The 25,423-nt window shown below is 44.2% G+C and overlaps 1 protein-coding gene across 2 annotated transcripts in view; it reads left to right on the top strand.

Moving 5' to 3' along the window:
- The window catches only part of gabrb1 (gamma-aminobutyric acid type A receptor subunit beta1), a 65,800-nt gene that overhangs the window by 19,493 nt on the left and 20,884 nt on the right, over positions 1-25,423 (top strand). Inside the window, exons 1-2 of one of the 2 annotated variants that reach the window (XM_071471167.1) lie at positions 13,435-13,897; positions 14,609-14,829. In XM_071471167.1, coding sequence (XP_071327268.1) covers positions 14,624-14,829 — 206 coding nt within the window. In that variant the 5' untranslated portion in view covers positions 13,435-13,897; positions 14,609-14,623. Of the gene's footprint in view, positions 1-13,434; positions 13,898-14,608; positions 14,830-25,423 lie in introns of those variants that run through there. The other variant, XM_071471166.1, reaches the window with a different exon arrangement.

Raw genomic sequence — 25,423 nt, 5'->3', positions numbered from 1 at the left:
GATGGTGATGATGACGACGATGACGATGGAGGTTCAAACATGGCTGCCAACTTCAGCTGTAGTGTATGATGATGATGATGATGATGATGATGTTGGTGATGGTGATAATAGAGATGTAAACATGGCTGCCTGCCTCAGCTGTAGTGTATTATGATGATGATGATGATGATGATAATGATGATAATGATGATATTTCAGTTCCCTAACCATACCTTAACCATATCATTGGCAGGCTGTGGCTCAGGACATAGAGCCATCATCCCTGGTCAGAAGGTCGATGGTTCAATTCCAGATTCTTCCTGTCCACATGTTAAAGTGTCCTTGAACCTCAAATTGCCCCTGAAGTAACACTGGTGTGTACATGTGGTAGGTGTGTGAGTGAACGGATGATTGTGGCGTGAAGAGCTTTGAGCAGTGGATAAGACTAGAAAAGCTCTAAGTTAAGTGGAGTCCATTTACTATAACCGGTCTTTTCCGACCTCTAACCAATATGTTGTCATTGAATGTAATCAATAGCCAATAATATCAATCCAATAATGATGTTCTGTTCTGGAACAACAGTTGTTTTGAGACCTGAACTGCACTGTAATGTCAGGCTGAACAACCAAAGATGAGACAGAGAGAGCGATGGGACAACATGAGGTGTCAGTGAGACAGTCTGTCTTCTTGCTCCGCTGTAAACAAACGGTTGTGACTGTTAAAATGTGTGAAGTGTGTGAAGTCTCTGACAGTCTGTAGCAGACTTCACATGACAACATTCTGCTTTATTTAAACCTTTGGATTCTTTATCTGTGGACTCTTAAATTACTGAGGGACAGACAATCAGACTTCATGACCTCTTCAAAGGTAGAGAGTGACCACCTCTTCACTGGTTTATGATGCTGGTAAATCTGAATTAATTCAGCTTAAGTGCTCATCATAACTGGTGACCTACCTGACACTGAAAGAGGCCACGCCCATAATTGTACATAAGTTAACGGAGCACGCCTGACTACGTTTCCAGTCGGTCTTGTTGTAGCTTTACATCTCATACTTTGAAGAGATGAAAGAAACTCCTCCACTTTCTAACTGGTCTGGATTCTGAGTCAGGTTTTCCTACTGCTGGAGCAGATCCACTAACACCTTCCCAGCTGACTAGCATTAGATGACTAGCATTAACAGTTAGCTCGCTAACTAGCCCTACAAGCATCACCAGGCCTCAGTACCATCTGTCTCAGGAGGAGGTGCAGATGAATTTCTCTGGTCTGACCAGGCCTTAAATTTCACATCAGTTTATCATGTTCAGTTAAAGCTTCACCTTCTCATCATCTAAAAACATTTCTGTAGCCGTAGACCTCTGTTCAGGTCATTTCTGAGGCAGTACATCTTAATGTATGATTGTGTTTGTTATCACTGCAAACTAGTGATAACCTCAGATCCAGGGTCAGTGTCTGTATAATTTCCCTGTACCTGAACCAGTTCATGGCATCACAAGTTCAAACACATTAATATTTAGCTGCTAACAGTAGCATTACTCATCTTGTGTTCATGGTAACTTTACTGTCATATGACCTGCTGATGTGTGTATGATGTCTGAAATCTGCTGATGTCAGCACAGATACAGACACACACACAAACACAAACACACACACTCTGTGGTTGTGTATTGATGTGAGTCTTGTATCAGTTGTCTATAACCTGCTGTCATCATACACCACACTGCTTCACATGGAGCATGAAACTGCTGCTGTTTATGGGCTCCAAGTGTGTTCTAGTCACACCCACTGAGTGATGTCACAGCAGGTGGAATATAAGGTGCTCTGCATTCACATTCACTCTGTGGCCCTGTGGATTTTCACCTAACATATTAAAACACAAATACTAATAGTAATAGAGGAGGAAACCTGTTCGGGTGACACGCCCTGTATGGTGTAATAATAAAACACACCTTCATCACTGGAACAAAGCAGAAGCCACCAGAGTCACTCCATCCTCTCCCACAGCAGGCAGTCTGGAGTCTGTCCTCCTCCTCGCTCCAGAACCTTGACTTGTACTGAATTGTCGCTTTCTGCCTATGTGTGAGTGCATGCTGGGGTTGGCATGGAAACAAGAGGAGGGATGGGAGCATCCTGGTTGATGTGGAGACAGAAAAGGCCTGATTAGTGGCAGACAGCATCAGAGCAACAGAGTCAGCATCTGTGTTCTGGAGCTTCATCATGTCATCTGCAGTAAGATTACACGTGTATTTACACTAGAATTACAAATGTTTCTGCCGAGTAAGACATTTTGTTCTACATCATAACATGACAACATGACTGTTCGTTGTCACTATTGGAACCATGACAACGAAGGTAGGTATGCCAGTCTTGGTACAGTCCACATGTTTATTATTGTAACCATGACAACCAAGGTCTGCCGCCATAGGGGCGCTGTTTCAGGAGACACTGCTGTGGGTCGAATCAGAGGGTTGATGTTGTTCAGGTTAACCACAGACCAGAACAGAACCACAGGAGAGGACAGAACAACAGCCCAGACCAGAACCACAGGAGAGGACAGAGTGGCAGACCAGACCAGAACCACAGGAGAGGACAGAACAACAGACCAGACCAGAACCACAGGAGAGGACAGAACAACAGCCCAGACCAGAACCACAGGAGAGGACAGAACAACAGCCCAGACCAGAACCACAGGAGAGGACAGAGTGGCAGACCAGACCAGAACCACAGGAGAGGACAGAACAACAGACCAGACCAGAACCACAGGAGAGGACAGAACAACAGCCCAGACCAGAACCACAGGAGAGGACAGAGTGGCAGACCAGAACAGAACCACAGGAGAGGACAGAACAACAGACCAGACCAGAACCACAGGAGAGGACAGAACAACAGCCCAGACCAGAACCACAGGAGAGGACAGAGTGGCAGACCAGAACAGAACCACAGGAGAGGACAGAACAGCAGACCAGACCAGAACCATAGGAGAGGACAGAGTGGCAGACCAGACCAGAACCACAGGAGAGGACAGAACAGCAGACCAGACCAGAACCACAGGAGAGGACAGAGTGGCAGACCAGACCAGAACCACAGGAGAGGACAGAACAGCAGACCAGACCAGAACCACAGGAGAGGACAGAGTGGCAGACCAGAACAGAACCACAGACCAGAACCACAGACCAGAACAGAATCACAGGAGAGGACAGAGTGGCAGACCAGAACAGAACCACAGACCAGAACCACAGACCAGAACAGAACCACAGACCAGAGCAGAATCACAGACCAGAACAGAATCACAGGAGAGGACAGAGTGGCAGACCAGAACAGAACCACAGACCAGAACCACAGACCAGAACAGAACCACAGACCAGAGCAGAATCACAGACCAGAACAGAACCACAGAACAGGACAGTCTGGACTGTGGTTGTCTTGTTTCAATGTTAAATTTCCAGGTGAAGCAGGTTGTTGAAGAAAATCTGACACATGTTTAAAATATCCACAGAGACACTTTAAAAGTTAGAGACAGATTCATAGATTAGAGTCATGGACTCAGTGGACTCTCCTGTTCCAGTCCCAGTGGACCTGAGACTGGACACACAACCAGCTGTAGAAATGACTGGTCTAATATCACAATAGATTTTACAAATGCTTTTGTCCGCATCTGGAGGGTGACTGTCAGCTCCAGGGTTCGTCTACAGCAGACATATGTTTCCTGATGTTTGGAGCTCGTCTGTCTAATGATTCTGAAGCTCATGAATAAAACATAGCATAGAAGTAAAGTACTGAGTGAAATTAGTCACTGGTACATGTTGAGATTTTGACAGTACATTGTATTGATCCAAATGTTGATGGTGATCAGTCTGTAATGACTGATTTACCTCAGTGTGGAGCTGGTTTGAACCTAACCTGTAACAAGAAAGCAGACCATGTATATGATATAGAAGTACATGAGCTGATTCATCAGATGGGGCTCGGTCAGGTCTCCGAAACTACTGTGATGTTGGGAATTGATTCACCAACATATTAACAGGCACCCAGCTCTAACACCTGAGCTGTTACCTGATGCTGAAGACTAACCACGACCTTCATATAGTAACAATGTGAATCTGTCTCTCCATATGTTCTGACTTTTGTTCCTACTGTACATATTATATCTTATGTAATTATATATATATATTTAAAAAATTCCTGAAACAGCTGGTCACTGTTGTTTTTAGCAAATGTTACTCAAACAGACTGAAACATAGCAGGGAACTATTTTCAGTGGCAGATTAATCCACATTTGGTTCTGTAGTGAGTGATTCTGGGAGCAAGATGTCAGCCAGTGTGGCTCACTGAAGAGTTTTCATAGTGTTTGGAGCTTGAACAGCAGGCTCGGATACACATGGTACATGTTGGTGGTGAACATGTTTGTCATGGCACCGTTCATACACAAGGCAGTTCAGAGTGCTGTATATTCAAATACATGTAAAATAGAACATTAAGATTAAATTACAATAACATTAAAAAAAAACAGTAAAACAGGTTTGAATAAATAAAATGAACATATTTAATTAAGTCGTTTTAAAAGAAGAGCTGCAGTGATACAAGACTTTTAACCCATGAATACAGATTAAGATGTTAATATGTGATTTACTGGTGAGCTGCAGCAGACAGTGATGTTTTCAGCCCTGATTTACCTGAACTGACAGTCTGAGCAGATCTCAGGTGTTCAGGAAGCTGGTTTCACAGGTGAGGAGCAGAGGAACCAAAAGGTTCTGGTTCTGGGAACACTGGCCAAACCTGCAGCGTTGGTGTGTCTGTCACCCTGAGTGAACATATTTACAGTCCCATGATGTTTTGCACATGTGCAGATTAACATGCATGTTTTTTCTCCTGCACATGAATTCAAGTGATCAGTGTCCCAATCACAGCTGAGCTGTGCTGCAGCTTCACATCTGTCAGATCTGAAGTTGAAGAGGGCCGAAAAGGACTGCCCCCTGCCCCCCCTCCACCTAGCCCACCCCCTCTGTGATGATGTGTTCCAGGCTGCATCCAGAGATGGCTGAGGATAGGGAAGAATTAGGTCAGACAGCAGCACACTGCAGTGGGGTTAGCATGGAGTCATGTTCTGCAGAGCTGCCTGTTTGTTTGCTGCAGTGAAATTTAAACAGAGAGAGGGAGAGAGAGAGAGAGAGAGCACACAGTCACAGACTCAGGGCAGCTGCCTGTTCCTCTCCCTGCACCATACTCAGGCCTGAGCTCAAGTTCACAAACACCGGAGCCACAGTGATGATGATGATGATGATGATGATGATGATGATGATGATGGTGGAGTGGAACAGCTGCTTCTAATAATAGACTCTTAGAAAGTCTTCATCCCCAATGGGACTGTACAACACACACACACACATACACACACATACACACACACACACAGTTTTATGAGGCAGCACTTTCTCACTGAGCTGATGTCATCTCCACTTTATTACCAGCCTCTAACAGCTGCAGTGACTCTGTCTTATTCCAGCTCAGAAGTTCAGGTCTTTACAAACTGACTGAACATCTGAATCCTGGACAGACCAGGACCCGACCTAGAACCTTTGATACAGGTCTCTTCAAGCTTCAAGAGCTGAATGAGTCCAGTGCAGCTGATACTAAACCTGTACCTTCACTGTGTGGACCACAAGTCAACAGCTGTGAAAAGTCTGAGGTCTTTATGTGGAGCTGCACACTTCATCTACACATCATTTACATCTTACTGTGACCAAAAGAAACATCACAGCAACTGCTTCTGACACACAGACCAATGATGAATTGTCACAGTGACCACACATCATCTTCTTTGTCATCTTCTTCATCATTTTATATATTGATCATTGACACTGATATCATGACTCGTGTCACAGCATCTGCCACAGTGATCAAAATATGACTGTTTTCATATATTCAACTTAGAGAAACTGGTGTGGAGATGTAGGGAGTCACCATCATTCAGGACAGGTGTGGACTGTAGCTGAATATGCAGTAGGTCACAGGCAGGCATGTTCACTGTGTTTGTGTGTTGTTGTGTGACCACAGAGGGGATTTGTTTTTTCAGAAAGTTTCCTCCCTCCAGGTCATTGGAAACACTGCATCAGCATCTTCACAAACTGCAGCGAACGCTGGAAACAGAGCTGAGTGGAATCTGAAGTGCAGCCGAGCACGTCAGATGAGCATTGATGCAGCTTCCTCCATGTTACCTGAGGTCAGCTGAAGAAGTCTTACATCATCAGAACACCTGCAGGGCTTTTACCACAGTTCCTCTTTAATGCCCTGTCTCTCTTGATTTCCTCTGTGGTCTGTTGGTTCGCTTCTCACACCTCCTCCTCCTCCTACTCCTCCTCCTGTTTGCTGATTAAGTGGCTGTTCACCTGTTCACCTGGCTCACTCATGTTCACCTGGCTCACTCATGCTTTGATTTGATTGTCAGTCAGTTTATCAAATCTCAGAGGAGAGAGACAGAGTTCCAGCACCAGACTGACGGAATATTTTAACTCTTAGTTTTTTAACAATGTAATTATATTGAAAACCGATATGTGATATTTAAACTTCCTCCACACGTTTTAAACTCTGTAAAATCATCTGCTATGATTCATATTTAGTTGAACATGTTTTAATAAAAATTGGTCTGAAACTCATCTACTCTGACTTCCTGACTGAGTCACCTGGCTCAGGCCTTGGCCCCGCCCACCACCTGCTTGCTCCAGGTGTCCAGGTGAACGAGCAGAGAGTATGAAGATGGTTAGAGGAGGAAACATCAGAGAGCCCCAGTCACAATTTGAGCCTCAGTCTGTTGAGAGCAGAATCAGAGACTAGCAGATGTATCAGAACGGTTAGCGTAGTTAGCATCTTTTATTTGTTTATGTTGTTTGTTAGCTTGTAACTGGCAGTGGCTGACACAGTATTAGTAGTTGTGCTAATGCTAACTCTGGCTCTCTGTACTGACAAGGTTTCAGGTGTATTTATCCCTGCCCCCCGTCCCCACAAGTTGACAGGATTGGTTCCTTAGGTTCTATGACGTATGAATCCCTGGCTGTCTGAATCTGTTTTTATGAGACTGTCATTGGTTCACTGCAGTTCAAGGTGGAAACACTCAGTCATGGTGTTGACTGATGAAACAGAATGAAGTCCTGATGGGAAGTACAGTTCACGGACGCTGTCCATTGACTTTGTCCTTTGGGTCACTCCACATCTCATTTCTGCTGCGTGGGAATGAGATGCTGCAACAATTCTCCAACCTGGAAAAAGTGGCCTGTTGTGTAACAGTGCAGTATACAGACATATAATTTAGTCTTTTTCCTGCCAATTAGCTTCATTAAAAACTTGAGTAGAGTTTTTCAGTTAGCGACATGGTTCAACACACACACACACACACACACACTGTGTAATGGCGGAGCAATTTGGTGACTAACACATTGGAACTTGGTCCAGCCTGTTGCACGTGGCTTCTTTTTTACAGCAAATACTTACAAATTCACAATTCACACTTAATATTATTACTGTAACTTGGGTATAAAGCAGATAAAAGTAAATATTCTACATGTAATACGGGGTGCTGATTGAGCTGATTACATAGTAAAATAAAACAATTAACTCACCAAGTGCTGTTAAACTTAATTAGACACAATCCTCGACACAAAGACTGCAAAACCAAAGAAAAAAAATATCCCAGCCCCAGGAAAAATATCCCTTTTAACAGGAAGAAACCTCCAACAGAGCTGGGCTCAGGGTTGGCGGCCATCTGCCTCGACTGGTTGGGTTTAAGAGGAGAAAGAGGGGGTAGGGGGTGGAGAAAGGAGAGAAGAGAAAAGAGAGACCAGGAACAGCTGTATAGGTAATGGTGTTATAAATAATAATGATAGATAACAGTGGTAAATATTAATGATGAGTAGTGGTTGACCTGCATCCTGCTGCTACAAAATTTTATGTTCTCTTTCCTCTGTCTGGTCAGGAGCTACAGCTCATTGATTGGCTGTTACAGTGATGTTGTTCAAGGAGCAGTACAACTATTTTACTATCATTGTTTTTAACCTTGTAAATATTTTTAACACATTTAAATTAACCATTAACTTAAATTAATAATTAATTTACTTAAATTGTTTATTAATTATAACCTTTTTAAAGTCACCTAGGTTACATGTTGACTGATTATTTCACTCATCATCTGTTTATTATATAAAACATCATGTGGATGTTAACCAGTTGAAACGCCTGATCTTCATCAGAGGCTTTTTAATGCATCTTGTCAGTGGAGGGTTCATAATCAGTCAGTGTTGGTGGTTTGACCCCTGGCCCCCGACCCCTGGCCCCTGACCCCTGGCCTCTGACATCACATGTCAGGTGAACCCTGTCTGTTGAAGCTGGAGGTGAGCTCCTCCCTCTAACACTGGCACAGGTGTATGTGGATGAATCAGAGGATCTATAGATAAGTCTGGTCCTTTACTCACCAGAGTTTCCATGATGCTTTGGGTGGTCTAAACGTAGTTAGCATAGTTAGCTTAGCCATGTTTAGCCCATATTTCTGTTGATGTTTTCAGATCTGCACCACAGCAGTTCTTCATGAAGTTGTGATGTCGGTCTCTAAACAGATTTATGACCCGAACAGAAACTCATATCTTTAACCCTTCAAAGAACCCAACAGAACTTTCTCCGTTTAACCCTTTATACACCCCAACAGAACCTCCTCTGTTTAACCCTTTATACACCCCAACAGAACCTCCTCTGTTTAACCCTTTATACACCCCAACAGAACCTCCTCCATTTAACCATTTATAGACCCTAACAGAACCTCCTCTCTTAAACCCTTTATAGACCCTGACAGAACCTCCTATCTTTAACCCTTTATAGACCCTGACAGAACCTCCTATCTTTAACCCTTTATAGACCCTAACAGAACCTCCTCTCTTTAACCCTTTATAGACTCCACCACAGTCCTGAGTCTTTAATAGTCAGTGACTGGTTGACAAGATGGAGCCATTTCACTGTGTGATGTTAACATGTGTGAAGATCAGTGATTCATGGACCCCGTCTTGATTTTACCCAACATCAGTAATCTGATTCTGAGCTGTGGAAAGACACAGACCTCATCCACACCACACCACACCACCACCACTGGCTGTCAGACATCTCTCTCAGAAACAGATGAGTATGAAATGTCTGCTTTTAACTTCTGATCAAGCAGAGCTACTCATCATTACATCAATGTTAACACCAATGTTGTTTTATTCCTCAAAGCTGAAAAACCTCAGAGTCAGTTTTCATTATCGTCTCATTACAGTCTCATCAAGGCTGTTACCATGAAAACATCTTAGTCATGTTGACAAAATCAGACCTTTCTATGAGACATGATGCAGAAACTGCAGCAGCAATACAAAAACACCCCAAAGACACAAATCAGCAGGTTAAAGCTCCACAAAATGTGCTGCACCTGTTTTTCTATCTCCATGTTGGAGGTCAGCACAACCACAGCATCCTGGGTCTGGACCACACTGTCCTCTGGAGAAAAGCTCCACCAGCTCAACGTATGGATAACTCAAATGATATGTCATCAGTCAGAGTAGTGTGACACTGTTAACAGCCAGGCACACTTTCAGGGAAAAGGTCAGGGTGGATGAACCAAGCAGCTAAAAGCTGCAATTCCTCTAATGACCACTAGAGTCTGGCTCCAACAGTGAGTTAGTCCCCATAGACTCCCATGTTAAAATGTCCAACTTTACAGCCTGGTACAAAACTGTTTTGGTCTCTAGAGCTAATTTCTTCCTTCATGAAAACTGTACGGGCTGAATTTTATATAACTCACCTGTTTACATTTTATTAAGATTTAAAGCTGCAGTGTGTAAGATTTGTCCAGAGTTTTAGTTTAAAATGTTCAAAATGAACCAACACTATCCACAGAGTGCCACTCATCCACGGAGCCGAAGTGATGATGTCACAACCAACACCACCATCTATTGTATTTCAGAGGTATCAACTGACATTAGCATGCTAACAGCTAACGCCAGTTGTCATACCACTTTGTGACACAAGGTGCTGTAAATCAATTCAATTCAATTCAATTTTATTTGTATAGCGCCAAATCATAATATACATTATCTCAAGGCACTTTACAGGGTCAGGTCAAGACCTTACTTTGTTACAGAGAAAAACCCAACAGTTCCCACAAAGAGCAAGTGCTTGGTGACAGGGGGGAGGAAAAACTCCCTTTTAACAGGAAGAAACCTCCAACAGAACCGGGCTCAGGGTGGGGGGCCGTCTGCCTCGACCGGTTGGGTTTAGGACGAGATAAAAAAGGGAGGGTGGGGGGAGGAGAGAGGAGAAAAGAGAGAGAGAGAGACCAGGAACAGCTGTGTAGGTAATGGTGTTATCAATAATAATGACAGGTAACAGTGGTTAATAGTAATGATGAGTAGTGGTGGATCTGGATCCTGCTGCTCCAGAGGCAGAGAGACCTGCAGAATGAGGACAGAGAGAGGGAGAGAGAGGAGAAACACAAACTACGGGAGAGAAAAAAATACAAAGTTAATGGCATAAAGTAGTTGAGAGAGAGAGAGAGAGCACCCAGTGCATCATGGGAATCCCCCAGCAGTCTAGCTCTATAGCAGCATAGCTAAGGGATGGGTCAGGACATACCCGAGCCAGCCCTAACTATAAGCTTTACTAAACAGGACAGTTTTAAGCCTGATCTTAAAGGTAGAGAGGGGGTCTGCCTCCTGAACCCACACTGGGAGCTGGTTCCACAGGAGAGGAGCCTGATAGCTGAAGGCTCTGCCCCCCATTCTACTCTTACAAACTCTGGGAACCACATGTAGACCTGCATTTAGAGAGCGAAGTGTCCTATTGGGAAAATAGGGAACTATAAGCTCTTTAAGGTACGATGGTGCCTGACCATTAATGGCTTTGTAGGTGAGGAGGAGGATTTTAAATTCTATCCTGGATTTTACAGGGAGCCAATGCAGAGAAGCTAACACAGGAGAGATGTGATCTCGTTTCCTAGTTCCTGTCAGTACTTGTGCTGCAGCATTTTGGATCAATTGGAGGCTTTTTACTGCATTTTTGGGACATCCTGACAATACAGAGTTACAGTAGTCCAGTCTTGAGGTAACAAATGCATGAACTAGCTTTTCAGCTTCCTTTAGACAAAGAATGGGTCTGATTTTTTGCAATATTGCACAGGTGGAAGAAGGCTGTCCTAGAGACTTGCTTTATATGTGAAGTAAGGACAAGTCCTGATCAAAAGTGACACCAAGGTTTCTGGCTGTAGCACTGGAGGCCAAGGTGATGTCATCCAGAGTCAGTATATTATCACATAGTGTATCTCTGAGGTGTTTTGGGCCAATTACAATAACTTCAGTTTTGTCTGAGTTTAAGAGTAAGAAATTACTGGTCATCCAGGTTTTTATGTCCTTAAGACAGACCTGAAGCTTGGCTACCTGGTTAGTCTCACCTGGCTTCAAGGATAAGTACAGCTGGGTGTCATCTGCGTAACAATGGAAATTTATCTGGTGCCTCCTAATAATGTTTCCCAGAGGAAGCATATATAGAGTGAAAAGTATTGGTCCTAGCACAGAACCTTGTGGAACTCCATGACTGACTTTAGTGATGATAGAAGAGTCATTATTAACATGGACAAACTGGAGTCAAATATGACTTAAACCAGCTTAGTGCGGTTCCTTTAATGCTGACCATATGCTCTAATCTTATGATCGATGGTGTCAAATGCAGCACTAAGATCTAGTAGGACATCAGTGTAGCAGCTTGTCTGGCCTCAGTCCTGCATTAGAGAATGAAGAACAACAACTTCCTCTAGAGCTTCAAGTTACAGCTGCAGCTCTTGACCAGTGTTGGGGCTTTCTATCAAAACCTTTCGTCCAAAAACAGGTTTTCTGAACACAGGTAAACCTGCTAATAAAAGCAGATTGAACCCTTTTCCACTGCCAGTGGAGTTTACCTGTCTTTTCGGACTGAGGACACACATGCAGTTACAAAGACACACTAAGATAGTGGAGAGACAGTGAGCTGTTAGCTGCTGTGCAAACTGATAAAACAGATCTGTGGAGTCTCTTGTCCCCGGGTTGTTGTGTGAGACGCTTTGATCAGTGATTATGTGTTTTTAAAACTTATATCGGGGCTGCAGCTCACTTTGTCATCCCGGAGCTGGTTTAACATCACTGTGCTGGACAGGTGACAGGTGACAGATGTGTGTATGTGCTCTGAAAGACGTTACCTAAAGTGAAAACTAGCGGGTTCACCTGGGTGTTGTGTTTATATCAATGCAGATCAGAGCTGCAGTAGAATTTAGCCTGTTGTCTAGGAAGCTACATCAGTATTTGTATTCATTTTCTAACTGATGACTGTACGTTGAGACTGTGATGATCCAGCAGACAAGTGAATACATGTTGATCTATTCACCATATTGTAAACACTTTACATTACTGTTAGGAGGTTCTGTGTATATCTGTAGGACTGACTGGTTTTACAGTATACAGTGCATCCGGAAAGTATTCACAGCACTTCACTTTGTCCACATTTTGTTATAGCCTTATTCCAAAATGGATTAAATTAATTTTTTACCCCAAAATTTTACACACAGTACCCAATAATGACAAAGTGAAAAAAGTTTGCTTGAAATTTTTGCAAATATATTAAAAAAAAAAAAAAAAAAAAAATCACATGTACCTAAGTATTCACGGCCTTTGCCATGACACTCAAAATTGAGCCCAGGTGCATCCTGTTTCCACTGATCATCCTTCACATGTTTCTACAACTTGATTGGAGTCCACCTGTGGTAAATTGAGTTGATTGGACATGATTTAGAAAGGGACACACCCGTCTATATAAGGTCCCATCGTTGACAGTGCATGTCAGAGCACAAACCAAGCCATGAAGTCCAAGGAATTGTCTGTAGACCTCCGAGACACCACCTTCCTAGAGCTGCCCGCCGGGCCAATCTGAGCGATCGGGGCAGAAGGGCCTTAGACAGGAAGGTGACCAAGAACCTGATGGTCACTCTGACAGTGCTCCAGCTTTGCTCTGTGGAGAGAGGAGAACCATCCAGAAGGACAACCATTTCTGCAGCACTCCACCAATCAGGCCTGTATGGTAGAGTGGCCAGACGGAAGCCACTCCTCAGTAAAAGAAAAAAATGATGCTCTCTCTTCCTTTTCATCTGTATCAGTGGAGAAATTAAACATATCAACTGATAAATAAAAATAATTTCAATTTTGGTTGACAGTTTCTTAATCTGACACTGGATGGAATTAATGTTAGCTAGTTAGCTAGTTAATTCACTGCACTGAAACTAACTAGCATCATGGTGGATGGACTTTTGAACGTAGTGAGATGTACAGGAGCTGGTGATGATGATGAAGAACCACGAACAGTCCACCAGTAAAACCTTCCAGTATCAGGTTTCAGCTGTTGGCCTAGGTTGCTGATCTAATGATAAGATGATTCACTTCACCCAATACCACAAAGACATCAGTCACTTCTCCTGCTGCTGAGCAAGACCAAGCATTTATAAGATACACGTTAGAAAACACTGAGACCTCAGTAGTGGTACGGCCTTGATCAGAGGAAACCAAGAAACGTTTGTGTGAGAAAAAGCTTGTGAGGTGTGAGATCTGTGTCAGCTGAGAGCCGGCAGCCCTGCTGGTACCAGACATTGACGCCCCTGTTATATTTTTAATGACAGTGATTTTGTGTTGACTGGTGATTCCGCATTTCATTTATATTAACAGACAAATTTAACAGCACAACACCTTATTGCTTGTTTCAGTTCAGGAGAAAAACACCTGACCTGGTACAGCAGTCAGTCCACCTGAATGTGAGGATCATGTCTGGACCTGAATTCTCTGATTCTAGAAGATTCTAGGATGATTGAAGACTGCTGCTGATTTCATGTGACTGTAAGATTTCAGTCTTGATTTTTAAAGACAGATCCTCATGATGACTGCTTACCACCAACCTTTAGACATTTACACAATAAAGATGTTATTTTAGTTTTGTCTTCAGGTGAAGGACGTTCAGCCAATCACTGATAAGTTCAAGACACTCATCCATGGATCTGTGTCCTCCATGTGATAGGAGGTAGCTCTGGATGTAGTAGTAATAATTTTGATTATTGATTTGTTGTTTTATATAATTTGGAAGACTGTAGGTGATAATTCAAAGAGGCCCGAGGACTGAGTCTTGGGCAACTCCACACTTCATGTTAGTCTACTCAGACTGTGACCAAATGGTCCTGTCCTGGAGATACTGAGGGGGCATGGCACACAGTCCAACCCTGTTTTCATCACTCCTCTGACTGAAAATTTTCTAGACCAGTTTCCAGATGAACCTCATTCTGGACTGAGATATCAAAGAAACCATTTCTGAGGTTATGCAATCACTGTGTAATAACTGTGTAATTCCTTGTAATAACTGTATAATAATTGTGTAATAACTGTGTAATCACTGTGCGTGTGCCTCTTAGTTTTTATGTCAGTCTGTATTTGTTAATCGCAGATGCTACACCAGCTCTCATTGACAGAGGAAACAGATCAACACGCAGGAAACTGCACAGATCATGAGTCGTGTTGATGTGTTAACCTTCCTCTCACTCCATGTCATCCCCTCAGGACTACACCATCACCATGTACTTCCAGCAGTCCTGGAGAGACAAGCGTCTGTCCTACACCGGCATCCCTCTCAACCTAACCCTGGACAACCGTGTGGCCGACCAGCTGTGGGTCCCCGACACCTACTTCATCAATGACAAGAAGTCTTTTGTCCATGGGGTGACGGTGAAGAACCGAATGATCAGACTGCACCCTGATGGAACTGTGCTCTATGGTCTCAGGTGAGAGCTGCTCCTGCTCTGTGTTCACGTGTCATCAGGTGATGAGTCATTGATGTCAGCAGTTACATGATATCACTGATGATCTGTTTTATTTCAAGTTGATGTGAACATTCGTTGCACAAACCAGTTACTGGCCAAAAATGGTGTCAACATCATTGTGTAGACCAGTTTTACTGAAGACTGGCACCATTAACAAAGCTCCACTAACTCAGTGACAAATTTCTTGTTTGTGCTTCACAATAAAAGAGTGTATGTCCAGGGCCATCCTCAGGGTGACACAGTACCCACTGTGGAACCACTGCAGGTGGTCCTACAGTCCTACATCATGAGGACCCACCACTCACTACAGATCCTGTCAGCCAATCACAGCATAGAGGTGGATGTCAGTAAAACAGAGCAAATGTGTATTAATAATTACATGAGTGAGCTCTTCATGTTGAAGAGACTGTGAGATTGTGCACCAACAAAACCTGCTCACAACATGATGTTTGGTCCTGATCACACACCAGAGCAGCTGACAAACACAGATCCAGATTCAGATCCTCAGAGGCTCCATCAGATTTGAATGCTGCTGTGAGAGGGAGTACCAGCAGTGAATCCCTTATGGAGACTGTTCAGGGGAGCACAGCCATGACCAGGTGAGCTCCATGGAGCTAACTTAGGTAGCAGTGGGCCCCTCACCATCAATAATTCAGTTCTCAGAGTTCAGAGGCATTCTGGGAGAGGACAACTGCCCACCCATGACACACACTGACATATGAGCAGAGAGGATATGACATCACTGACAGGCGACCACTGAGACGGCGCGTTATCGTGATTAAAATCACAGATTTCTCTGGGAATTGATGGAAACGTTTGTGATGATCTAAGAACACAGTTCAACAGCATGTAGAACAGAGGTCTGGTTGTTTTTAATGAGGAACAGGTACAGGTGATAACTTTAGACTCACTGTAACCATGGAGACACAGTTTTAACATCCTAGAAATATTATTATTGTGAGTACATTTCATTTAAAATATTCAGTATCTTCAATATTCAAACTCAGTTTGTTAAAACAGGAAGGTGAGTTACCTGGATTTTTAAGTAACACTGGTCTCAGGTGTAATTAATGTACCTGTGATTGTCCATTCTGATTGACTACAGGTTGGTATAATGTAGCAGCAGCACAGAGAGCACAAAGCAGTGCACCGACAGACTCAGAAGCTTCAGACAGGAAGAGCATGTTGTGGAGGACAGAGAGCAGAGGCTGCATTAGTCCAGAACCCTGGGAGGGGGGGGGGCTGGCCCCATCACTTCCTCTCTCCTGCAAGGTAAACATGTCTCTGTGTGTCAGGGCTCCACCCCCAAAGTCAGCTTCCTCCTCCTCCTCCTCCTCCAATCTCTGTGCCTGTGAGGCGGGAACACCACAGTGATGTAGGTGCAGCTCACTGTCAGTCTGTTAGCTTCATGCTACAGTCTCCATTAGCATCTCAGCCTGAGACCTGACGGAGCAGATGTCTTTATGCTGTTGTTTGATATCTCATCAACAGATGACAGTTTAATTATGCTATCATCATATCAGCCTGTGTTTCTGAGCAGGTCTAAAGGTTTAACATCACAACAGCACACACTAGAAATTACTCACACAACCACAACAGAAACACAAACATGGCTGCTGCAAAATCAGCAAAACAACAGAGGGACGTTCTCCTGGGTTTTTAAACTGCTCCGCTCCATGTCTGCATTTGTTCTGATGGATTTATTTCCACTGGCTCAGTAAAAATATTAAAGTTATCACCTGTACCTGTTCCTCATTAAATCAACCAGACCTCTGTTCTACATGTTGTTGAGTTCAATTCAATTCAATTCAATTTTATTTGTATAGCGCCAAATCATAATATACATTATCTCAAGGCACTTTACAGGGTAAGGTCAAGACCTTACTTTGTTACAGAGAAAAACCCAACAGTTCCCACAACGAGCAAGCGCTTGGCGACAGGGGGGAGGAAAAACTCCCTTTTAACAGGAAGAAACCTCCAACAGAACCGGGCTCAGGGTGGGCGGCCGTCTGCCTCGACCGGTTGGGTTTAGGAGAAGATAGAAAGAGGGGGAGGGGGAGGAGAGGGGAGAGAAGAGAGAGAGAGAGAGAGAGAGACCAGGAACAGCTGTGTAGGTAATGGTGTTATCAATAATAATGATGACAGGTAACAGTGGTTAATAGTAAAGATGAGTAGTGGTGGATCTGGATCCTGCTGCTCCCGAGGCAGAGATACCTGCAGAATGAGGACAGAGAGAGGGAGAGAGAGGAGAAGCACAAACTACGGGAGAGAAAAGGAAACAAAGTTAATGGCATGAGGTCATCGAGAGAGAGAGGGGGAGAGAGACAGAAATAGGTAGAGAGCGCCCAGTGAATCATGGGAATCCCCCAGCAGTCTAGCTCTATAGCAGCATAACTAAGGGATGGGTCAGGACATACCCGAGCCAGCCCTAACTATAAGCTTTACTAAACAAGACAGTTTTAATCGTGATCTTAAAGGTAGAGAGGGGGTCTGCCTCCCGAACCCACACTGGGAGCTGGTTCCACAGGAGAGGAGCCTGATAGCTGAAGGCTCTGCCCCCCATTCTACTCTTACAAACTCTGGGAACCACAAGTTGACCTGCATTTAGAGAGCGAAGTGTCCTATTGGGAAAATAGGGAACTATAAGCTCTCCAAGGTACGATGGTGCCTGACCATTAATGGCTTTGTAGGTGAGGAGGAGGATTTTAAATTCTATCCTGGATTTTACAGGGAGCCAATGCAGAGAGGCTAACACAGGAGAGATGTGATCTCGTTTCCTGGTTCCTGTCAGTACTCGTGCTGCCGCATTCTGGATCAATTGGAGGCTTTTTACTGAATTTTTGGGACATCCTGACAATAAAGAGTTACAGTAGTCCAGTCTTGAGGTAACAAATGCATGAACTAGTTTTTCAGCATCCTTTAGACATAGAATGGGTCTGATTTTAGCAATATTGCGCAGGTGGAAGAAGGCTGTCCTAGAGACTTGCTTTATATGTGAAGTAAAGGACAAGTCCTGGTCAAAAATGACACCAAGGTTTCTGACTGTAGCACTGGAGGCCAAGGTGATGTCATCCAGAGTCAGTATATTATCACATAGTGTATCTCTGAGGTGTTTTGGGCCAATTACAATAACTTCAGTTTTGTCTGAATTTAAGAGTAAGAAATTACTGGTCATCCAGATTTTTATGTCCTTAAGACAGACCTGAAGCTTGGCTACCTGGTTAGTCTCACCTGGCTTCATGGATAAGTACAGCTGGGTGTCATCTGCGTAACAATGAAAATTCATCTGGTGCCTCCTAATAATGTTTCCCAGAGGAAGCATATATAGACTGAAGAGCATTGGTCCTAGCACAGAACCTTGTGGAACTCCATGACTGACTTTAGTTATGATAGAGGAGTCATTATTAACATGAACAAACTGGAGTCTATCTGACAGATATGACTTAAACCAGCTTAGTGCGGTTCCTTTGATGCCGACCATGTGTTCTAGTCTCTGTAATAAAATCTTATGATCGATGGTGTCAAATGCGGCACTAAGATCTAGTAGGACAAGTACAGAGACAAGTCCATTGTCTGAAGCTATGAGGAGATCATTGGTAACCTTAACCAGAGCAGTTTCTGTGCTATGATGGACTCTAAAACCTGACTGAAAATCTTCAAACAAACCATTCCTGTGCAAATAATCACATAACTGGTTTGCAACGACCTTCTCAAGGATTTTGGAAATAAAGGGGAGGTTGGATATAGGTCTATAATTGGCTAAAACATGAGGATCAAGAGTAGGCTTTTTAAGTAGAGGTTTAATTACTGCAACTTTAAAAGCCTGCGGTACATAACCAGTTGATAAAGATAAGTTAATCAGACTTAATATAGAGGTGTCAAGTAAAGGAAAAACTTCTTTGAACAGCCTTGTTGGAACGGGGTCAAGAAGACAAGTTGATGGTTTAGATAAAGAAACTGTTGAAGTGAGCTCAGGGAGATGTACAGGAGAGAAACAGTCAAAATATAAGCCAGTTACAGTGGACTCTGAGGCTGCTGAACTGGACAGTACATCTGAGCCAGCTGTGGGGAGGAGATGGTGAATTTTTTCTCTAACAGAGACAATTTTATCTGTAAAGAAGCTCATGAAGTCATTACAACTGAGGGCTAAAGGTATAGATGGGTCAACAGAGCTGTGGCTGTCTGTCAGCCTGGCTACAGTGCTGAACAGAAACCTGGGATTGTTCTTGTTTTCTTCTATCAATGATGAATAATAGGATGTTCTGGCTTTACGGAGGCTTTTTTTATACGCCAATAGGCTGTCTTTCCAAGCCTTTAGAGATTCTTCCAGGTTAGTAGAACGCCACTTCCTTTCTAGCTTCCTTGAATTTTGCTTTAAAGCTCGTGTTTCTGAGTTGTACCATGGAGCTAGCCTTCTCTGACTCACTACCTTCCTCCTCAGAGGGGCCACAGTATCTAGAGTTGCACGCAGTGAGGCTACAGTCCTGTCAACAAGATCATCAACCTGTGTGGATGTGAAGTTAAGAGAGCTGTTCCCTACTGCATTGATACATGGCAGTGGGCTAAGTACTGATGGGATCCTTTCTTTAAATTTGCTAATGGTATTGTCAGAGAGACACCTGCTGTAATAGATTTTTTCCCAGATGCTGTGTAGTCCATGACTGAAAACTCAAATGTTAACAGAGAATGGTCAGATAAAAGAGGGTTTCTGGGAGAAACTGTTAAATATTCGATGTCAATCCCATAAGTCAGAACCAGATCAAGGGTATGGTTAAAAGAGTGAGTGGGTTCATTAACATGCTGAGAGAAGCCAATTGAGTCTAATAATGAATTAAATGCATGACTCAGGCTGTCACTTTCAACATCTACATGAATGTTAAAATCACCCACCATGATAACTTTATCTGTGCTGAGAGCTAACTCAGATAAAAACTCTGAGAACTCAGATAAGAACTCAGAGTAAGGGGCAGGTGGACGATATACAGTAACTAGAAGGACTGGTTTTTGTGTCTTCCGGTTTGGGTGTGACAGACTAAGAATAAGGCTTTCAAATGAATTATGATTAACCTTATGCTTGGGATTCATTAATAAATTGGAGTGATAAATGGCTGCCACCCCTCCTCCTCTGCCTGTGCCTCGAGGGATATGAACATTAACATGAGTGGGGGGTGTTGATTCATTCAGACTAACATATTCATCCTGCTGCAGCCAGGTTTCAGTCAGACAGAGCAGATCAATGTTATGATCAGTTATCAGATCATTGACTAGTAGAGATTTAGATGAGAGTGATCTGATATTCAATAATCCACATTTAATTTTCCTGTTATTTGGTTCTGGACTAACAGTTGTGCTAATTTTTATTAGGTTTTCATGTCTAACTCCTCCTCTGTTCGCTTTTGATTTATTATATTTAAATGTAGGTGGTCGGGGGACAGACACAGTTTTTAGGGGGTGAATGGCAGCGACTGCTCTAAGAGAGGCGCAGAGAAGAGTGTAAGACTGCGACTCTGCCTCCTGGTCTCAACTCTGGTTTGTCATGGCTTTGGCTCAGTTGTGTTCTTCATCATCACTAATGTTTCCATCAGTTCCCAAACCAGAGAAAAATGTGATAATGAGTAATGTTCCGTTTCATTGGTCGGCTGTCAGTGATATCATATCCTCTCTGCTCATGTGTCAGTGTTGTGTTTGCCTGACAGAAGCTCAAAGTGACTTTGATCCAGTTTCAAGTCTCAAATTTCAGATCCTCTTTTTCCACCTTGGTGGTTTTCAGCTCTATATTTGAACCAGATGAAAGATTTTAGTCGTCGGACGTCTGGATCTGAAGTTATCAGAGGAAATGTTAGACAGCTCAGCTCCAGTCAATTAGAGACGTCCTGTGTCACTAAAGAGCGTCGACCAATCACTGACTTTAAATGTGAAACTGTTTGATTCAGTGTTTTTACTGGTTCTAATCAGCTGCTCTGTTTGTTGTGGAGAGGAGGAGACTGTGGAGAATTCAGCTCCAGGTCAAAACCTCCTGAACCGCTGACACTGAGTGATCCAAACCAGGAGAAGACTACAACTCCCATGATCCCACACTGCTTTTTGGTGTCACCTAACCCTGTCTTTAGTCACTGTTTTGATAATGAGACCTCTAGAGACAGAAGTTACAGTCTGAGAGTTTAAGTGAAGAAACATTTTTAAGCTGTAAATGTCATAAAATGTATCAGTTACACATGTGACCCAGTGACACAGACACTGACTCACAGGTTAAAGGTTCAGTCTGATCACCTAATCAATATGAGTGATCACTCCTCAGTCTGGTGATACAGTATAATGCAGTGTTAGTTGATTACGTGGAGTCACTTCCTCCTTGGAGGACATCAGGTCTCTCTCCTCCATTTCCACAGTTTCTGAAAGAGGGAAGATTTATTTCGCACTGCTGTGCTGCAGACTCATTATCCCTGCGGGTTCCCACAATTATTCATCAAGTATGCTCACTGCTGACACCACAGCTATATTTAGGTTTCCCAGAATGACCTCACCACCGACCGGCACACACATGTTGGTTGTAAGTGGCTCAGTTTGGCAGAGATGATGTGTAATACACATACTGTCTGTTTGAATATCATTATCATCGTGTACTCAGCAGCATCAGACCACATTAGCTGTGACTGATGTTGATGATGATGATGACTGTCCTTAAAGGAGCACAGACCAGCCTGGTTAAGTTTGGTCTGTGCTGATGCTCAGTTGCTTTTACACAAGATTAAATGAACACTGAATAAACTCACTCTTTGAACAGAGAGATGACAAAAACACAACACACAACCATTAGCCCACGCTAACACTGCTGTGATATGCTCCACCATAACACTGACAATTAGCCAGCTAGCAATAGCAACATTTGCCAAACACATTCATAATATCAGTAACAGGAAGTCAGCTTGCATGCTACTGTAGCCTAACTAATGAATACAGACATTAACATTATGTAGCATCAAGTTAATGACACATGGAGGAGAGTCCAGCTGGAGCCTTTAGCAGCTTGTAGGGTTCTCCATCTCAGTACAGAGACTAGGACTGGCTCCACGGTCAGACTGGGAAAGAGGGTTACACCTGGACTGATCCACTGGGACCAGCTGCACAAATGACACTGATGGAGCTCGTAATGACACTGATGGAGCTGTAAAGACTCTGATGAGATATTTTTAATAAACTAAGCACAAAAAGTAAGGAAATTTGTGTTTGCTAGATTATTTCTTTGATGTAACAATGCTTCTTGGCAATAAATCTTATACCGTCAGAAAGCCTGTTTATTTCCCTTTTAAATGGTGCCACATTTGTAAGGAACATGTATTTGTGGGATGAGCAGCGGAGCTGAGTATGTGGGTTGTGCCCATGAAAGACTTGCCAAATCTTCTCAGCCAATGCCAAACAGCTTTTTTTTTGCTGTTGACTCTTGTTTGGTGTTGTTTGGTAGATTGGATGATTGAAGTCTGAAGAAACAAGACATATTGGCAATTTAACAATTTATTCATTTAACAAACAGGAGCTTTAGTAGCATGTGGAAGAACCATACACAGCCCCACAACAGCCTGACACCTCCTCCTCATGCTGGTCACCAGCCTGGTCACACACTGCTGTGGGATGGCATCCCATTCTTCAACCAGCATTTGTCGCAAGTCAGCCAACATGGTTGTGTTGGTCACTCTGGCACGAACAGCACACCCAAGCTGATCCCACAAGTGTTCAATGGGGTTGAGGTCAGGACTGCTGGCAGGCAATTCCATCCTCTCCACTCCCAAATTCTGGAAGTAGTCTCTGATAAACTCCGCTCTGTGGGGGCGAACATTGTCATCTTGGAGGATAGAGTTTGGTCCCAGACTGTGGAGATATGGGATTGCCACTGGTTGCAGAATTTCATCAGAATCAGAATCAGAATCAGTTTTATTGCCAAGTATGTTTCCACATACAAGGAATTTGTTTTGGTGATTGGTGCAATTGGAGGTTCTTGGAGGTTCTTGTAAACAACAGGTTTACACAGTTTTAGTTTCTGCCTGTATGTGGGAATCAGGTGGACCATGACATGGTCAGAGTGGCCCAGTGCAGCCCGGGGGACGGCGTGATAAGCACCACTGATTGTGGTGTAACAGTGGTCCAGAGTGTTCCCCTCTCTGGTCGGACAATTAACAAACTGTCTGTATTTGGGCAGTTCGTGGCTGAGGTTACCTTTGTTAAAGTCACCAAGGACAATAACTACGGAGTCCGGGTTGGTCTGCTCCACACACAGTATCTGCTGTGGCCTGTGGTGGGATGTAAACACTGACCAGGATGAATGAGGTGAACTCACGGGGGGAGTAGAAGGGCCTGCAGTTTATGATGAAAGTCTCCAGGTCAGGAGAACAGTGCTGCAGGATCACTGTCACGTCTCTGCACCAGCCACAGTTAGCATGTAAACAGATTCCTCCACCTTTCGTTCTGCCGGACAGCTCTGTGTCGCGATCCGCTCTGAAGAGTTGGAAGCCGGCCAGCTCCAGCGCAGAGTCCAGAATCGATCCACACAGCCACGTCTCCGTGAACCACAGACCGGAAGATGAAGAAAAGTCTCTGTTCTTCTGCACCAGTAGCTGAAGTTCATCCAGCTTGTTGGGCAGTGAACGCACCTTGGAGAGAAAGATACCTGGGAGCGGTGTGCGGTTTTCCTCTCCTCCGGCGTTTCACTGCGAGAGTAACGGTCAGTGCACCTCTGACCAAAATGTCCAATAATTCCACAGGTGAGTCGAGAAAGGTGGAAAAAATCCTCTGCAGTTGTTTCTCTGATGTTAATGAGCTCTTCTCTGGTGAAAGAGCTCCGGAAACCAAGGCAGAAAACTGAATTTACAAAGAAAATAAGGCAAGAGTGCGCACCAACACACCGAGGCAGCCATCCGCGGCGCCATGGCAACTGGAACTGTTCATCTTGATATCTCTCTGCATTGTGATTGCCTCCAATGATGACAAGCCTCGTTTTTTCAGCAAGGAAAATGTGGCCCCACACCATCACACTGCATCCACCAAAAGATGTTCTATCGGTGCAGCAATCACTAAAGCGTTCTCTGCATCTTCTCCACACTTTGACCCTAGGATCCAAGTGCTGTAGGCAGAATCTGGACTCAACGCTCCTCCACATGTTCAGGTTCCAGTGCGCGTGTTGCCGACACCAGCACAAACGGGCCTGATGGTGAAGGGCAGTCATGGCAGGCCTCGTGGCAGCCCTATTAGACCGGAGATTGGCTGCGTGCAGTCTGTTCCGGATTGTCTGGGCAGAGAGCTGTCGGGCATGTCGTCCTGCAAACCTTGACTGCAAATCTGTAGAAGACTGCCTATGGTTCCTAAGTGCTGACAAGATGAGGAAACGGTCTTCTTGGGGTGCCGTCTTCTTGGGACACCCACTTCGCAGCCTGTCTCTGACATCCCCTGTTGTATGGAACTTGGCCTTCAGTTTGCAGATGGTACTAGGGCTCACTCCAAATAATGCCGCAACTTGGTTTTGCGGAACACCAGCTTGAATTTGCCCAAATCGACCAGGACCTATCCTATCAGTCAAACGTGGCATGCCGATTCTTGGAGCAGACACCAAATCCCCACGCTGCCCGACATAATTGATGGAGTGAGTAAAGCTGTAAGCGCTCAGACTGTGATTATGAACCGCAATTTGGGAACCACCTTGGAAGGAGCTGTTAATGCTCAGACTGTGGTCATAAATCGCAATATGGGTCACATCTTGGAGAAGCTTTCAGCCTTGCAAAGGAGAATGGATGTAGATGACCAGAATGGACAAACAGAGTAAGCCGTGTCTATTGAAATACGACTGCTCGCCCTAACCCAAACAGTCATAATCTAATCTGCATTCCGGCCCCCGCAGCACCGGCCTTGCCATGGCGCCGCGGAGGCCTTGGCCAAGGCCGGTGCTGGAACAACTCCCCCATGAGATCGCTGCAATGAGACGCTCTCTACTCCTATCCCTCCCTTCCTTCCTCCACGGACACCTGTCGATTGTTGACTCCGTCTGGGACCCGATCAAGGATGTCTCCATGGCAACTTGCTGTGTCATCGTGTTGACACCCTGCGAAATGAGGCACTGATTGTGAGAATTGACGAAGCGACTCTCCAGGATTATGCAGACACACACATTCACGGACACTTCTCACATGTACATATGCAACTCACCCCAACCCCCAACCCCATCCCATGCCTTCGCCGCTTCCACCCCTCCAGTGCGGCGGGCGGGGTCCGCTGGCTGCGCCGAAATGGCAGCGGCTGCGGCTGGCTGCCTGTCTGCACTGGATCACCTCCTCACCCCTTTCCCCCCTCCCCCGGAGCAAGTTGTTTTGAGTCCTTGTGTTGAAAAATGTGTTTATATATGCTTATGTTGCTGAGGTTTTTTTTTCCCCGATTCCACACTGTACCCCCCCCCCCCCCCCCCCAGGAGTGTAGTTTGGGTTCTGCTACTTTTTTTCTCCTCTCCTCTCCAGTGGTTCTTGTTATGAAACAGGTGACCTGCAGCTTTCCTGATAGGTCAGAGTTAGAGCTG

This window comes from Trachinotus anak, unplaced genomic scaffold, assembly GCF_046630095.1.
Source record: "Trachinotus anak isolate AG129_WGS33_773 ecotype Australia unplaced genomic scaffold, CSIRO_AGI_Tana_v1 ptg000033l, whole genome shotgun sequence".
In the NCBI taxonomy this organism is placed as follows: domain Eukaryota; kingdom Metazoa; phylum Chordata; class Actinopteri; order Carangiformes; family Carangidae; genus Trachinotus; species Trachinotus anak.
Note: the sequence above shows the minus strand (reverse complement) of the source record. Positions and strands in the feature narration are given on the sequence as shown.